Source organism: Salvelinus sp. IW2-2015, linkage group LG32 (genome assembly GCF_002910315.2).
Source record: "Salvelinus sp. IW2-2015 linkage group LG32, ASM291031v2, whole genome shotgun sequence".
Taxonomy (NCBI): Eukaryota; Metazoa; Chordata; class Actinopteri; order Salmoniformes; family Salmonidae; genus Salvelinus; species Salvelinus sp. IW2-2015.
In genome coordinates this window covers 298339-314925 of record NC_036871.1, presented here as the reverse complement: position 1 = coordinate 314925, position 16587 = coordinate 298339, and the positions used below count along the sequence as shown (strand labels likewise).

General features: G+C 40.9%; 1 protein-coding gene across 3 annotated transcripts in view; it reads left to right on the top strand.

Annotated features, from left to right (window-relative positions):
- efr3a (EFR3 homolog A (S. cerevisiae)) overlaps positions 1-16050 on the top strand; it is a 219733-nt gene extending 203683 nt beyond the window's left edge. For all 3 annotated transcript variants that reach the window (XM_023976991.2, XM_023976989.2, XM_023976990.2), the window contains exons 20-24: positions 4552-4637; positions 5136-5184; positions 5961-6064; positions 12715-12764; positions 13187-16050. In XM_023976991.2, coding sequence (XP_023832759.1) covers positions 4552-4637; positions 5136-5184; positions 5961-6064; positions 12715-12764; positions 13187-13292 — 395 coding nt within the window. In that variant the 3' untranslated portion in view covers positions 13293-16050. The remainder of the gene's footprint in view (positions 1-4551; positions 4638-5135; positions 5185-5960; positions 6065-12714; positions 12765-13186) is intronic.
- Positions 16051-16587: the final 537 nt, after the last annotated feature.

Below are 16587 nucleotides of genomic sequence, written 5' to 3'. Positions count from 1 at the left end.
ACTGCATTTTTGTGGAACAATGGGAAAGTAATTCTGCTTTGAAAGTTGATACACTTGTTAACTCCCTTTTGAGAAAATGGCCTTTGAATGTTTTGGTACCTAGTGGAGAGCTCTTCTTTGTCTACACCCATTCAGCATTGTTCACACCCTCATAAGCCAGCCCCTTAAGGAATCACATGAGCTAAACAGTGAGTAGTGTGGGTCTCTACAGAAGGTGTAAATGGTACAGCCAAATGGTTACTTGCATAGTAGCAATATCAGAAATAGATCCTGTCAATATAAATAAAATAATATACCGTATGTACAAGAACAATATCAGTGATAGATGAGGTAGTTATATGCATACAATCAGGGGTAAAGTGGCTGAGCAGCAGGATCAAATGTTTTTATTGCAGCAGCAACTTATGGCGTGTGTGTTAGGAGAGAGTCATTTGAATAGAGGTACTGCAGATAGTGCTGATGACTGGTCCGTCTGAACCACACACGAACAAGGGAATCTATATTCGGAGAGCCTGTTTCTGTCCTGCTCTTGACTTTGTTGCAGGGCATGTGATGTCCTCTTCGTCGCAAAACTCCCTGATCTTCTCAAAACGATACGTTTGCCTCGCTGGGTCCAGTCCAGGTGGTGCTGGTACAGGCAGACCAGCTATGGGAGGAAGGGTGTCAGTGTTGCGCAGCAGCTTGGTGTGGCCTGTGATCAGGAAGTGAAGGTCCAGACTGTGGGGAGCTTGTGCATGGTCCGCCAGGCACAATACCAGAGAACACATGTGTTCTTGTTTTGGCCACTGCAGGTATCACAATTCAGGTCCAAACGTGTTTCCCCAACTCCGTAGTTGGTGAAGAAACGGTGCATGTACTTGATGACTGCGCTGCTGCCTTTGCTGGATGACGTGCCTTCATCAATCAAGTAGTTGACTTGTTGTGGTTTTCCTTCACAGCAGACACCAAATAAGCCACACTTGCGAGTTAAAAAGTAGATGGGACCTGGCTGCATAGGGTCAGAAGGATAGTGCACCTGCAAACAACAAAAGAACATTAGGATAAGTTAATGAAAAGAAAATGTAACATGAAACGTAATATCATTTTTTAATGCATCATTATCAGGTAAGTTTCACTTATCTACAAATGTGCAGAGCAGCAGCACTGCATACAGAAACATCATCTTGGAAAGTGGAAGTTAAAATGATAACACACCGCCCGTCTATACGTACCTCTGGAAAATACAGAAATAATATGAGATCAATAAAAGTAGTGCCAATCACATTGGTCAATTAAATAATCAAAATGCTTTACCTACCAAGTGTCGTCATCGATTGCTTGTGGAGACGCAACACTGATGCTTTTGCCACAATGGGATGGCAGCAGCTTTCCACCAAAGTGTTTATGTCCTGGGTGGCATCCTGGTAATACTATTGCATTATCCTCTGCGTAGTTGTTGATGAAGTTCACCACTCACCACAGTCCTCATGCTTCAGGTGTAACCTGTGCTTGCTTGGGCCAGCTCTCTTTTTGATGGGAGGCATTAGACCATTCTCCTTGTATGACTGGTGGAGGAGAGTCAGGCGTGTTCTACTGATGCTGAAAGACAAATTCCAGATACAAATATTTTGGCATTATTATACAATAGATAGCCGTAATCACCGTCAGACACACCTGGCTAACTTGACGGGTCACGTAATCATCTGGCGAAGTGGAGTCTCTTGTTTAGACATGCGAGCTAAACACTGAACCATAATCCCAATCGATAGGGTACTAGCAATACAAAGCAATTGTCATAGCTAGCTAAAGTTAACCAAATAAAGTCAGCAAAAAAAAAGAAACGTCCTCTCATTGTCAACTGCGTTTATTTTCAGCAAACTTAACATGTGTAAATATTTGAATGAACATAACAACATGCAATAACTGACACCTAAACTGAACAAGTTCCACAGATGACTGGGAACTAGAGAAGAAGAGAAAACAAGGTCCAATCATGACGTCAGTGATCTTCAGGTCGGAGCTCTAGAAAAGAGAACCGAGTTCCCGACTTTGGAATTCCGAGTGGGATGACCGTTCAAAACATATTTTCCCATGGGCGGCAGGTAGCCTAGTGGTTAGAGCGTTGGACTAGTAACCGAAAGGTTGCAAGATCGAATCCCCGAGCTGACGAGGTAGTAATCTGTCGTTCTGCCCCTGAACAAGGCAGTTAACCCACTGTTCCTTGGCTGTCATTGAAAATGAGAATTTGTTCTTAACTGACTTAAATAAAGGTAAAACAATATATATTTTCCCAGTCGGCGCTCATTCTTTTTCCTGAGTTCCCAGTTCCCAATCTGAGATTTCCCAGTTACGAGTTTCCAGTTGTTTTGAATGTGTGTCACGATCGTCGTGCTGAGAGAGAGTGGACCAAGGCGCAGCGTGTGCAAAATACATTCTCTTTTATTTTAGAGAAAAGGAAAAAACACGCAACGAACACTTTAACAAACTGAAACCAAAACAACAAACGATCGTGAAGCTAAAGACGTAAGTGCACACACAAGCTACAAACGTACAACATAGACAATTACCCACATTAACCTAGTGCCTATGGCTGTCTTAAATATGGCTCCCAATCAGAGACAATTAATGACATCTGTCTCTGATTGAGAACCATTCAGGCAACCATAGACACAGCTAGACACCTACACTAAACACAAACCCATCTACTCTACTTAACCCCCTAAACCATACAACCACCCTAGACAATACAAAAACACATACATTCCCCATGTCACACCCTGACCTAACTAAAATAATAAAGGAAACAAAGAATACTAAGGCCAGGGCGTGACAATGTGGCAGAAGTCATGCTGGATTGACAGCATGGCCAATGTATTCAACCTTTTCTGGCTTATGGTGTTGCGTGTGAATGTTTATCCTTTTAAGCTTGAAAAAGAGACCCTTAAACACAGATTACACACCCTCTCCACCAAATAGCAGTGAGGGGAAGCAAAATAGTGATTGCTTTGCAACGCTTGCAGTTAGCCACTGTTATCTTCCAAACCACTCATTGTTGAATTTGCGATTTCCAACTTGTTGTGTAATGTTTATGGACGATGAGCACCGATATGTTTTATCTATAATTGCTCTTCATATGACAAGGATTTGCCAGTAGATTGTCGAGGGGATTCATGATGATGACTGCTTGTCTAGCTTGCTTGATATGATTTTGGAAGTAGGATGTTGACATGATCAGTCCAATCAAAGCTATGGTAGATATAATGTGATTTGAGGTCCTTTTATCAGTGGGCAATGATCTTGAGCCTTCTTGGACGGGCACTTCTAATGTAAATCTATGGCAGCACCCAAGGGGCTTGAACTTTCTAGCTCTCCGTGTAGATTTTGCGGGGATGTAGTGTCCCCATGAGTGACAGAACACTGAGCCAATCACGGCGCAACTAGAGAAGATTACCAACCCCTACGCTCTGTATTTTCCGCTGGCTGCCCCTCCACCACAGAAAACACTGAGCTAGGCTGCAACACCTGCATTTTGGAGCTGTCTTACTCAAGAAAGCCTGCCCAGAATGACCGCTCGCCACTGACTATTCGACACCATCACGTAGATCCATGGTAGTCGCCATGTTAGTGTTTAGGTACCAAATTGCTTAAGTCAAGAGTATTCAGTGTGAATATGGTAATGCCAATATCCACAACACACACACAAACACACTGGACATTAACACACTGGACACACACACCGAGCTGTCATTAGCACCTTTCCACAAGTGGGTAGCTCATTAGTCATACCTGTTTTAAAGTGTGTTTCAAGCTGTATGGGTCACATTGGTTTACACAGGTTTTTACCTACAATAATGAACACTTTTGTACAGTAGCCTACTACAGACCTTTTAAAAATGTATTTTATTTCACCTTTATTTAACCAGGTAGGCCAGTAGAGAACAAGTTCTCATTTATAACTGCGACCTGGCCAAGATAAAGCAAAGCAGTGCAACAAAAACAACAACAAAGAGTTACACATAGACAAAAACGGTCTGGCTCGGACAATGCTTGCTTGCTTACTTACTTACTTATTACCTCAGACGGGCACCGCAACAAGTTTCAGGTTAATTGAAGAGTTTGTGACACACCGTCTCCCAATACTATACTTAATGGTATATAACAAAGATATAACAAATGTACTGCGTTCAATCTTGATTTAGAAACCCATTCATCTGACATATTTGTTTTTTCTTTATTTTCTTCCGTTTGTATTTTTATTGAGACATGCAGGTGGGGGGGGGGACAGATTAGGGTTGGAGTGGGGATTTAAACCCCCGTCTCCGGTGGGGTGAGAGGTGTGCATATGTGTCAAGCTGGGAGTTTTTCTGCTGCACTACAGGCTCTGCACTTCAGAGATGTTTAATGGCATTGAAATGCATTGTTGTATCGTACGTATGACACGGTTACAAAAAGAAAGGAAACTAGATAGCACCTGCACATGTGTGTTACAGTACTATTCTCGACTAACACTATACTGTGTACTTCAAACCGTAGTATGACAACCTCCACTGAAGTACTTATTTTATGATGCAGATGAAGACCGCTTCACCAGAAGAAAGAGTTTGGTTGACACCATTTCTCTTCAAGTGGATTTCCCTTCCGATAGCCTACCAGACAAGGTGCGTCTGGACATATGTATGCTATCCTGATACAGTGGAAATAATTTAAATAAATAATTTAAATTAAATTATTTAAATTATTTAAATTAAATTATTTAAATTTAATTTAATAATTTTAAAGGAAAAGGAGGTAAGCTCTGAGCGTGGCTCTATTATGTTTTTGCACGTCTGAATATAAACAAATTAAACACATGTACACTCCAGCAACATTGAACACCCAAGCAGTGCTCCTACCTTCGCTTTCTATCGCACACAAATGTACATGTCATGTCTTTTTTGGTTGTGATTTCTGAGATCTTTGCGGGGATAATAGGGGTATCCCGGTTTCACTTGGTATCAGGAAAAGTTGGTGTCTGTAATATATGGGATAAAGCCATATATTGTTAGTATTCTAATGATTATAAAACCATATGTACCTGATATAGTGTAAGTACAAGGAAGATTTCGCAATGCCCAGGGTTTTGTTGAGTTAAAGTACTCCACTTTCTTTCTTTGCAGTCACCGCTGGCTGAGGAGATCACCTTCGAGACTCTGAAAAAGGCCATTGGTAAGGCATTGGAAACCCTGTAGCTATGAGCAGAACCCCTTCAACCGTATTAGTCTTTGTAAAGTCTGTCATAGCACACAGCATTTTAGCAAGCATAGTTAACAATCGACCCCCTTTCTTGATAAAGTGTTGATTGTATAACACAAAACTGATGATTTCGAATTCATGTTTACATATCTTGCATTACTCATCTCATATGTACATACTGTATTTTATACCATCTATAGCATCTTGCCTATGCCGCTCTGCCATTCGTATTCCATTCCTTTACTAAGATGTGTGTGTATTAGTTAGTTGTTGTGGAATTGTTAGATTACATGTTAGATATTACTGCATGGTCGGAACTAGAAGCACAAGCATTTCGCTACACTCGCAATAACATCTGCTAACCATGTGTATGTGAACAATAAAATGTTATTTGATTTCATTGACACAATAACCACTATGTTCCATTTTGAGCAACTGAGCTTAAAGGCCCAGTGCAATCGAAAACTTCATTTTGAAAAGACCGCCTGAAATTTCAGCCTGTTTTGTCATTTTGGCCTGCCTGGTGACATCACCAGATTAGTTTGATTTTTATTGAAAACAATCACAGTAAGGTACTTTAATTATATAATTATTAACCAGAAAATATTTGATATTGATATAAAAACAGCTGCATTGGACCTTTAATGCGTCAAACTACAAAGACGTTACCAGATCATTTTTTTGTAAATACCAGGTTAAAACCAGCTGAAATAGGAGACAAAATGTGATTTGTGATTTCATCTCTCCAGAAACCACAGGGTTGGAGGAGCAGGAGAAGGAGAAGAGGCGCCAGGTCATGGAGAAGTTCCAGAAGGCTCCATTTGAGGAGATTGCCGCCCACTGCGAGTCCAAGGTAAACCAAAGATTACGTTGACCACAGTGCTGCCACACACACACACACACTGCTTACTCTCTGTTTCACATACATACACCCACACACCCGTAGATCTTTACATGACTTCCTTTTTGTTCTACAAGGCCTTACTTCATAAACTTCCATCTTATCTAACTTTGGTGTTGAAGTATAGACACCTGAGTTGCCTAACCCGTTCATTCTTGAGGTTCGTAAGGTCTCCACCGAGCTAGGTAAATCTGCTTTTAGTTTTAATGCACCGTATTGCTGAAAAAAAATGTCATACATTTCATCTTGATGTTCTGATGCCGTTCGGGCAATTTAAAGTTTTGATTGGGGACTTATTTGTGGAGGAATGTAACTCATTGTCTTGGTGATTTGTGATGTTTTATTTGTGCTTCCCATGACTGTATTTTGTATTTTAATGTGTATATGTTTGGGTATAATGTATATTTATGTTGTACAATGCATTCGGAAAGTTTTCAGTCCCCTTGACTTTTTCCACATTTTGTTACGTTACAGCCCTATTCTAAAACTGATTAAATCTCTTTTTTTCCCTCATCAATCTACACACAATACCCTATCATGACAAAGCGAAAACAGGTTTGAGACATTTTTGCTAATTTATTAAAAAAATAAAAAACTGAAATACCTTATTTAGCTAAGTATTCAGACCCTTTGCTATGAAATTAGAAAAATTGAGCTCAGGTGTTTCCATGGATCATCCTTAAGATATTTCTATAACTTGATTGTAGAGCACCTGTGGTACATTCAATTGATTGGACATGATTTGGAAAGGCACACGCCTGTCTATATAAGGTCCCACAGTTTACAGTGCATGTCAGAGCAAAAACTAAACAATGAGGTTGTAGGGATTGTCTGTAGAGCTTCGAGACAGGATTGTGTCAAGGCACAGATCTGGGGAAGGGTACCAACATAGCATTGAAGGTCCCCGAGAACACAGTAGCCTCCATCATTCTTAAATGGAAGAAGCTTGGAACCACCAAGACTCTTCCTAGACCTGACCGCCCAGCCAAACTGAGCAATTCGGAGAGAAGGTCCTTGGTCAGGGAGGTGACCAAGAACCCGATGGTCACTCTCCTATCTTCCTCTGTGAAGATAGGAGAACCTTCCAGAAGGACAACCATCTCTGCAGCACTCCACCAATCAGGCTTTTATGGTTGAGTGGCCAGAAGGAAGGCACATGACAGCCCACTTGGAGTTTACCAAAAGGCCTCTAAAGGACTCTGACCATGAGAAACATGATTGAACTCTTTTGCCTGAATGCCAAGCGTCACATCTGGAGGAAACCTGGCACCATCCCAACGGTGAAGCATGGTGGTCGCAGCATCATGCTGAGGGGATGTTTTTTAGCGGCAGGGACTGGGAGACTAGTCAGGATCGAGGGAAAGCTGAATGGAGCAAGGTACAGAGAGATTCTGCTCCAGAGTGCTCAGGACCTCAGACTGGGGTGAAGGTTCACCTTCCAACCGGACAACGACCCTAAGCACACAGCCAAGACAATGCAGGAGTGGCTTCGGGACAAGTTTCTGTATGTCCTTGAGTGGCCCAGCCAGATCTCGGACTTGAACCCGATCGAACATCTCTGGAGAGACCTGAAAATAGCTGTCCATCCAACCTGACAGAGCTTGAGAGGATCTGCAGAGAAGAATGGGAGAAACTCCAAGCTTGTAGTGACGTACCCAAGATGACTCAAGGCTGTAATCGCTGCCAAAGATGCTTCAACCAAGTACTAAATGGTCTGAATACCTATGTAAATGTAATATTTCCGTTTTTAATTATTAATACATTTGCAAAAATGTCTAAAAATGTGGTTTTGCTTTGTCCATTTGGGGTATTGTCTGTAGATTGATGAGGAAAAATAACATTTGAATCCATTTCAGAATAAGGCTGTAACATAACAAAATGTGGAAAAGGGCAAGGGGTCTGAATACTTTACGAATGGGGCACTTTTCAGGGCACTTTTCCCTGTTCAAATAAAGGTTCAATGAAAAATTATAATAAAACTTGCAAACAGAGGGCTTTTTTTAAATGCTAATTTCCTGCGATTCTATCATGGAGCTGAGAGAAGGAAATACATATTTCCTGAGATTCTCTGCATTTTGCCATGGTTAATGCTGTGTTATTTTGCTCAACTATAATAACATTACTGCTCAATACCGCTAAATTAATTGCTTTTGGATTTTAAATTCTCCCTGACTGTCTAGCTTTTATTATTGGGACAGTGAAGAATGTTTTTTTTCTTTTGGCTCTATAATCAAAAGGTTAAAGTGTAGACGGTCAGCTTTAATTTGAGAGTATTTTCATCCATATCGGGTGAACTGTTTAGAAATTACAGCAATACATAGTACACAGTCCCCCCATTTTAGGGGAGCTAAAGTATTGGGACAAATTCACTTACAGTTGAAGTCGGAAGTTTACATACACCTTAGCCAAACACCTTTTAAACTCAGTTTTTTACAATTCCTGACATTTAATCCGAGAAAAAATGCCCTGTCTTAGGTCAGTTAGGATCACCACTTTATTTTAAGAATGTGAAATGTCAGAATAATAGTAGAGTGATTTATTTCAGCTTTTATTTCATTCATGACATTCCCAATGGGTCAGAAGTTTACATACACTCAATTATTATTTGGTAGCATTGCCTTTAAATTGTTTAACTTGGGTCAAACGTTTTGGGTAGCCTTCCACAAGCTTCCCACAATAAGTTGGGTGAATTTTGGCACATTCCTACTGTCAGAGCTGGTGTAACTGAGTCAGGTTTGTAGGCCTCCTTACTCGCACATGCTTTTTCAGTTCTGCCCACACATTTTCTATAGGATCGAGGTCAGGGAGTTGTGATGGCCACTCCAATACCTTGACTTTGTTGTCCTTAAGCCATTTGCCACAACTTTGGAAGTATGCTTGGGGACATTGTCGATTTGGAAGACCCATTTGCGACCAATCTTTAACTTCCTGACTGATGTCTTGAGATGCTTCAATATATCCATATAATTTTCTTTCCTCATGATGCCATCCTATTTTGTGAAGTGCACCAGTCCCTCCTGCAGCAAAGCACCCCCACAATATGATGTTGCCACCCCCTGTGCTTCACAGTTGGGATGATGTTCTTGGGCTTGCAAGCCTGCCTCTTTTTCCTCCAAACATAACGATGGTCATTATGGCCAAACAGTTCTATTTTTGTTTCATCAGACCAGAGGACATTTCTCCAAAACTACAATCTTTGTCCCCAGGTGCAGTTGCAAACTGTAGTCTGGCTTTTTTATGTTGGTTTTGGAGCAGTGTTACCTTCAGGCATTTGGACATTTCTCCCAAGGATGAACCAGACTTGTGGAGGTCTACAATTTTTTTTTCTGAGGACTTGGCTGATTTCTTTTGATTTCCCCATGATGTCAAGCAAAGAGGCACTGAGTTTGAAGGTAAGTCTTGAAATACATCCACAGGTACACCTCCAATTGACTCAAATGATGTCAATTAGCCTATCAGAAGCTTCTAAAGCCATGACATCGTTTTCTGGAATTTTCCAAGCTGTTTAAAGGCACAGTCAACTTAGTGTATGTAAACTTCTGACCCACTGGAATTGTGATACAGTGAATTATAAGTGAAATAATCTGTCTGTTAACAATTGTTGGAAAAAGTACTTGTGTCATGCACAAAGCAGATGTCCTAACTGACTTGCCAAAACTATAGTTTGTTGGCAAGACATTTGTGAGTGGTTAAAAAACGAGTTTTAATGACTCCGACCTAAGTGTATGTAAACTTCCGACTTCAACTGTATGTGTATTAAAGTAGTATAAAGTGAAGTATTTGTTCCCATATTCATTGCACGAAATGACTACATCAAGCCTGTTTAATCTACAAATTTGTTGGATGCATTTGCTTTTTGTTTTGGTTTCAAATTATTTTGTGCCCAATAGAAATGAGTGGTAAATAATGTATTGTGTCATTTTGGAGTCACTTTTGTTGTAAATAAGAATATGATATGTTTCTAAACACTTCTACATTAATATACCATGATTACGGATAATCCTGAATTAATCGTGAATAGTGATGAGTGAGAAAGTTACAGACGCAAAAATATCATACATGCTAACCTCTCACCATTACAATAACAGCATGTATTTGTGCTTCAAACTTTCTGTCTCATTATTATTCACGATTCATTCAGGATTATCCGTAACGATGGAACCAAAGAAAAGGAATATAAGCTATACGATTTGCAGGAAACTCACTCTACATGCTTAAATTAAGTTGCGTGGGAAAAGGAATGGGAAAAAGGAACTCAAAAGGTGTTATATTAATTAACAAAAATTAATTGTTGGACCATTTTGAATATGAAAGTGGATGAAAAACAGATTTGGCTCATTAATCTATATGTTCAAAATCAGGATGATCCATATTTCTTTGAAATGTTTATACAAATGTATTGAACTAACAGGCAACAAGCAATGAAATCATTGTGTTGGGAGACTATAACACAGTGTTAAGTACCTCAATGGGCCATAAAGGAAATCACTCCACAAACTATCATCACCGTGCCCTTAAGGAGATCACCAATCAAATCAAATTTTATTTGTCACATACACGTGATTAGCAGATGTTATTGCGGGTGTAGCGAAATGCTTGTGCTTCTAGCTCCGACAGTGCAGTAATATCTAACAAATTACACAACATATACCCGATACACACATCTAAGTAGGAATGAATTAAGAATGTTTACATATGGACGAAAAATGTCAGAGCGGAACGGACTAAGATACAGTAGAATAGTATAGAAAACAGTATATACATATGAGATGAGTAATGCAAGATATGTAAACATTATTAAGTGAATGAGATGCTGTATAATAGTATAGAAACAGTATATACATATGAGATGAGTAATGCCAGATATGTAAACATTAAAGTGACTAAGATACCGTAGAACAGTATAGAATACAGTATATACATATGACATGAGAAATGCAAGATATGTAAACATTATTAAAGTGACTAGTGTTCCATTCCTTAAAGTGGCCAGTGATGTCTAGTGTATGCCTATAGGCAGCAGCCTCTAATGTGCTAGGCATGGACACATTAGAAATAGTGGATATTCGGAGACTAAAAAACCATGACCTATTGAGATATACAGTATCATTCAAAAGTTTGGACACACCTACTCATTCCAGGGTTTTTCTTTATTTTTTACTATTTTCTACATTGTAGAATAATAGTGAAGACATCAAAACTATGAAATAATACATATGGAATCATGTAGTAACCAAAAAAGTGTTAAAGAAATCTAAATATATTTTAGATTTTAGATTCTTCAAGGTTGCCTTGATGACAGCTTTGCACACTCTTGGCATTCTCTCAACCAGCTTCATGAGGTAGTCACCTGGAATACATTTCTATTAACGGGTGCCTTGTTAAAAGTACATTTGTGGAGTTTCTTTCCTTCTTAATGCGTTTGAGCTAATTAGTTGTGTTGTGACAAGGTAGGGGTGGTATACAGAAGATAGCCCTATTTGGTAAAAGAACAAGTCCATATTATGGCAAGAACAGCTCAAATAAGCAAAGAGAAATGACAGTCCATCATTACTTTAAGACGTGAAGGTCAGTCATCCGGTAAAGTTCAAGAACTTTGAAAGTGTCTTTAAGTGCAGTCACAAAAACCATTAATCTTTTTTTGGAGAGGTTAATTACCACATCCTGCAGTAGCTCCGTGTACACGGCCTGTGTTCCTGGTCGCCTCTTTGAACGTTTGCCTCTCCTACGTCGTTTCTTTTCTTTCGTGGAGCCTTGTTGTGCTACTTTCGGGCCCCAAAAAAACAGTATGTGCGCGATGGTAGCTAGAGTCGCTGTCTGTAGGGAATTCACTCTCAGTGGATACCTCTGTCTGCGTTTTCCCTCGACTCCAACCCCATTTGATGCATGGAACAGATGTGGGTGGGGCTATGTCCACGTAAGGGTGCTAATTAAAAACGCTCCGACGAAGGCCGTGAGGTCGATACGTAAAGCTTATTAAAGAACAGTGACACTATCAAGAGCAGTGTGCTGGTTTCTTATTTTTTTCTGATGTTTTAATATTCACAACAACAACAAAATGTTTCGCATGAGGGCGAGTCATCTCTCGTTGAATGACAACAGGCGCTTAATTGAATAATCTCTACTGTTGACCAGTCGCCGATAAGGGGGCATCGACTTCGGCTACCGACTTTGGCTTCGAGAAACAATTTTGTGTGCTCGAACAGCTGGAAAAAAACAAACAAAAACTTAAATGTCGTCATAATATATGCAGATGCCTTTAGGCAGCCCAAAAAACACGGCCCGCCCAAGGATTTCTATGGCAGAATAATCCATGAAACACGTACGCACAGGCACGCACACACACACACACACACACACACACACACACACACACACACACACACACACACACACACACACACACACACACACACATGAACCTACAGTGTATAGTGACTTTGTAAGCTACACAGGTCCAGTTAAGTTTATCACAGACTGAAAGCGTAGCAAATTGAAACACTGAAATCACATCTGATCGAATTGTATAGAGACTCCTTTTTGATGAATATGTGTTAAGGATATTGAACTCCATCCTCACTGTGGTCGCTCTTTATCAACAGGCCAATATGTTACATGACAGACTGGCGCAAATCTTCGAGCTCACTATCCGGTAAGTGACCGTTGAGGTCAAAAGAAGTCCCTTTTAACGTCAGAATAATATTTTGCAACCGAGACCTTGTATTCAATTATTAAATGTATAATTGTATTGTCTAATCATTTCTGAGGCTGCCCTGAAGGTTTACCCACCTGCTTTCTGTCCATCTGGTCTGTTCTTCTCAGACTATAGAAACTGTGGTGTTGAATTGTGTTTGTAAGAACTATAACCTTCCCTCCTTTCTGCTCCCTTTTTGTCTTATTCCTCCATTTTGTCTCTCTCCCTTCGCTCTTTCTCTTTTCTCTCCCCTCCTATTTCTGTATCTCCCTCCCCTCTTTTTCCCTTTGCTATTCCATCCTCTCTTTTCTCCCCTTTCTCTCTCCCTTCCCTCTCTCTCTTTTCTACTCCCTCTGTTTTTCTCTCACTCTTTCCCCCAGGCCCCCTCCCAGCCCCTCTGGAGTGGTGTCTATCTCTGCGGGCCACGCTCAACACCAGTCTGTCCCTGTCTACGAAATGAAGTTCCCCGACCTGTGTGTCTACTAGATCAAAGACCACGCCTTGTACCCTAACCCTGACCACTAACCATACCCAGACCTGTGTGTCTACTGGAGCAAAGACAACCACATAGCCCTTACCCTAACCACTAACACAGTGTACCCTCAACCCTAACCACTAACCATACCCAGACCTGTGTGTCTACTGGAGCAAAGACAACCACATAGCCCTTACCCTAACCACTAACGCAGTGTACCCTCAACCCTAACCCATTTCCTAACCCCTTCAGATCTGCGTGTCTATTAAAGCAAAAAAAGTGGCAGGATAGAACCACTAAAACCCTATATCCTCAACCCTACCCCCTAAGTCTGCTCCTTAGCCCTATACCAGATATGTCAGCTACAGCAAAGACTAGCTGCGGCACTAAGCCCTAATACTGTGTTCCCTATTTCTTAACACTGCACATTGTTCCTGCCCCTCCTCAGACTAATGTGTCTATTACCAGATGAGATGGCTGTAGTTTCCAGGCACACAGGCTACACACACGTGAACGTGTGCGCACACACACATTCGTAGTTATAGTCTAATCAATTAGCTGTGGTGTGTTGGCTTATACACTTGGAAAGTGGAGATGTCATAGAATATCGAAAAGTGAACATTACTGGAGGCACCTTGTCGTTTCAAAGATACCACCGCGCTTGCTAGCAAAGAGATTTGTGGTGGCTAATTAACAGTAAATAAGTGAATTGTTTTGCCTCACCGTTAGCCAAGAGGCTTACTACCTAGCCAGCAAAACTTGTTTACAGTTAGTTAGCAATCGTTTCAAAACTATTTTGCTAGCAACATAGTGCTGCCGTGTTAATTATAACCGGTCTCACAAAATGTGTCTCCCGTTGTTTTACCATTGTGACGCGTATCCATGCATTTCTGTGCTGATTAGAGAAAAGTAATTTTAGCGGCCAGCCTGAAATTGGCTTTTGCAGACAGATAAGCCACAGTGCTGCAGAAAGCTAATACCTTTTTTTTTTTTTTTTTTTTATGTCCCAATTGAATGAAAACCAATTCGTATATGTTAATCTGTGTGAAAGGACAAGGTGAATTTCAGGTAGAACATTGAGAGTCTTGGAAATGTGGAAATTCTATTCTGGATTATTTGGGAATAGACATCTTGGTGGATTGAGCAGGGTTCTTTGTTGCAGGTCCATTATGGCAGTGTTTCAAAAATGTTTGGTATGAGACCAGGCTAGTAACGTGGTAGTAACCCCCCCCCCCCCCCCCCCCTGTTATGTTATGGTCTTGACTTGTGGTTCCTTCCATAGGAATCCAGTCACCACTGTTCAAAACCCACTGGAGTCATGCCCTTCAGGACCTGTACTGAGGAATGGTATTGTTGACCAGCTAACGCTAATAGAAAAGCAAGCAGTCGGTTACTAAAGGCACCATGTCATTTAGTTGATATATTGATCGTTTAGGATGATATGGCAGCCATGTGCATTCACCTTTTTTGGTGTTAATTGATGTGTTCAGGCAGTTGTACTGAACACTCCCTTCACCTCCGCGTATCTTTTTCATAGCACTTTCACAATATGGTACAAAAACATTTCGTTATTTTTATCACACCGTCTTGACAAGATTCGTGCGAAGGCTATTAAGTCGTCTTTTTCTTCTCAACCCTCTCACCGATGCCGAGCACAATACAAGTATTCTAACGCAATGGACTTTGGATAGTTGCATCTATTTTCTCGTAAGGCATTTTACATGAACAGTTAGAGATTTTTCATTATTGATGATCACATTTCAAATCTCTGTCGTTTCTCTTTCCAGTAATTTGATATGACGTGTTGGTTTGATATCACGATGCGTCGAATAACTATAGATACAGTATATACAATGTTATGCTTATTGCTATAGGCCAGATGTTTATGTGCAGTATAATTGGTATTGTTCACATGGGTTTCATAGCTTGCAGCTAGCTTCCTGTGGATATGTGTCATGATGATTTGTCTTGATTTAGTATTGATTGTTATTTAGAGTATGTGGGGAAATATAATCGAGAGGGTTCACCAATATCGTTTTCCAACTTACCTGGCAGGACAAGATCTGTCATAACTCTGTTGGCCATCTAGAATACCAAAACACTTTCATCTTTACCAAAGAATCCATTTGCCACGGCCGCCCACCCGTCCCCTCCCTCCCTCTAACGTCTTAATAACGATGTCACTCAACATTTTGTTTCCGAGGGAACCAAATATCTGTCGTTGTGCTGTTTGGCGCTTGCCACTGGGCTGTTTAATAACCCAGGTTGTTATCTTACTTTACTATTGTTACATCCTGGCTTGGTGCGGGTGTCTCTCCTGTTTCCAGTGCTATGGGATGACGCAGACATGCTGTGTGAAACGCTGCGTTAGTCAAGGACAAAAGGTCCTCGATTTGCGGTCGTCGGATCGTAACAGATTATTTTGGAAGGACCCATCTAAGCAAAGGACCATTCGGCGAAGGGGTGGGCATAGTTCAGTCCGACAGAGGTTAGTGTCAGGGACGGGGTCTGCAGTCCTCCCAAACAAGACACTCTAATAATGATTATGAGGCCATTTGAAAAGAGGCTGCAGCGATATGGGTGATGTTGAGATGGTTAATAGTGTGGGCTCAAGTTGAAGAACAGAGAGGCTAAAGTGATGTTGAGATGGTTAATAGCGTGGGCTCAAGTTGAAGAATAGAGAGGCTAAAGTGATGTTGAGATGGTTAATAGCGTGGGCTCAAGTTGAAGAACAGAGAGGCTAAAGTGATGTTGAGATGGTTAATAGCGTGGGNGATGTTGAGATGGTTAATAGCGTGGGCTCAAGTTGAAGAACAGAGAGGCTAAAGTGATGTTGAGATGGTTAATAGCGTGGGCTCAAGTTGAAGAATAGAGAGGCTAAAGTGATGTTTGTACTCAGTGATGGCATCCTGTTGTGCCTTCTGTAACAGGATACTGCAGAACGTTGCTGTGGGTGGCTTTGTATGTTCAAGGTGGTTTCATGTTAAGCGGTAAAGTCTCGCTCAGCCAGGCTTTCAGTCTCAAGTAGACTGAGCCACTGAGAGACTTGAGTCCAGCTTGCGAGACTAGTGGATCAAAATTGGTTAGTATAGTGAGGAAAGACGACAGGCGGTACGGTGTACGATTGTAAATGGGAATCACTAAGGCTTCTGATAGCAGGGTTGGGGGAATCGCTAAGGTGATTGGTGGACACTAGCTTCATGCATTTTAATTGGCTGGTGGCGGAAAATGACCATTTGGGAAGTAGCCTCTTTGATTATATATACATATTTTTTTACGTGGTAGCTAACGTGGTACTTTATGACT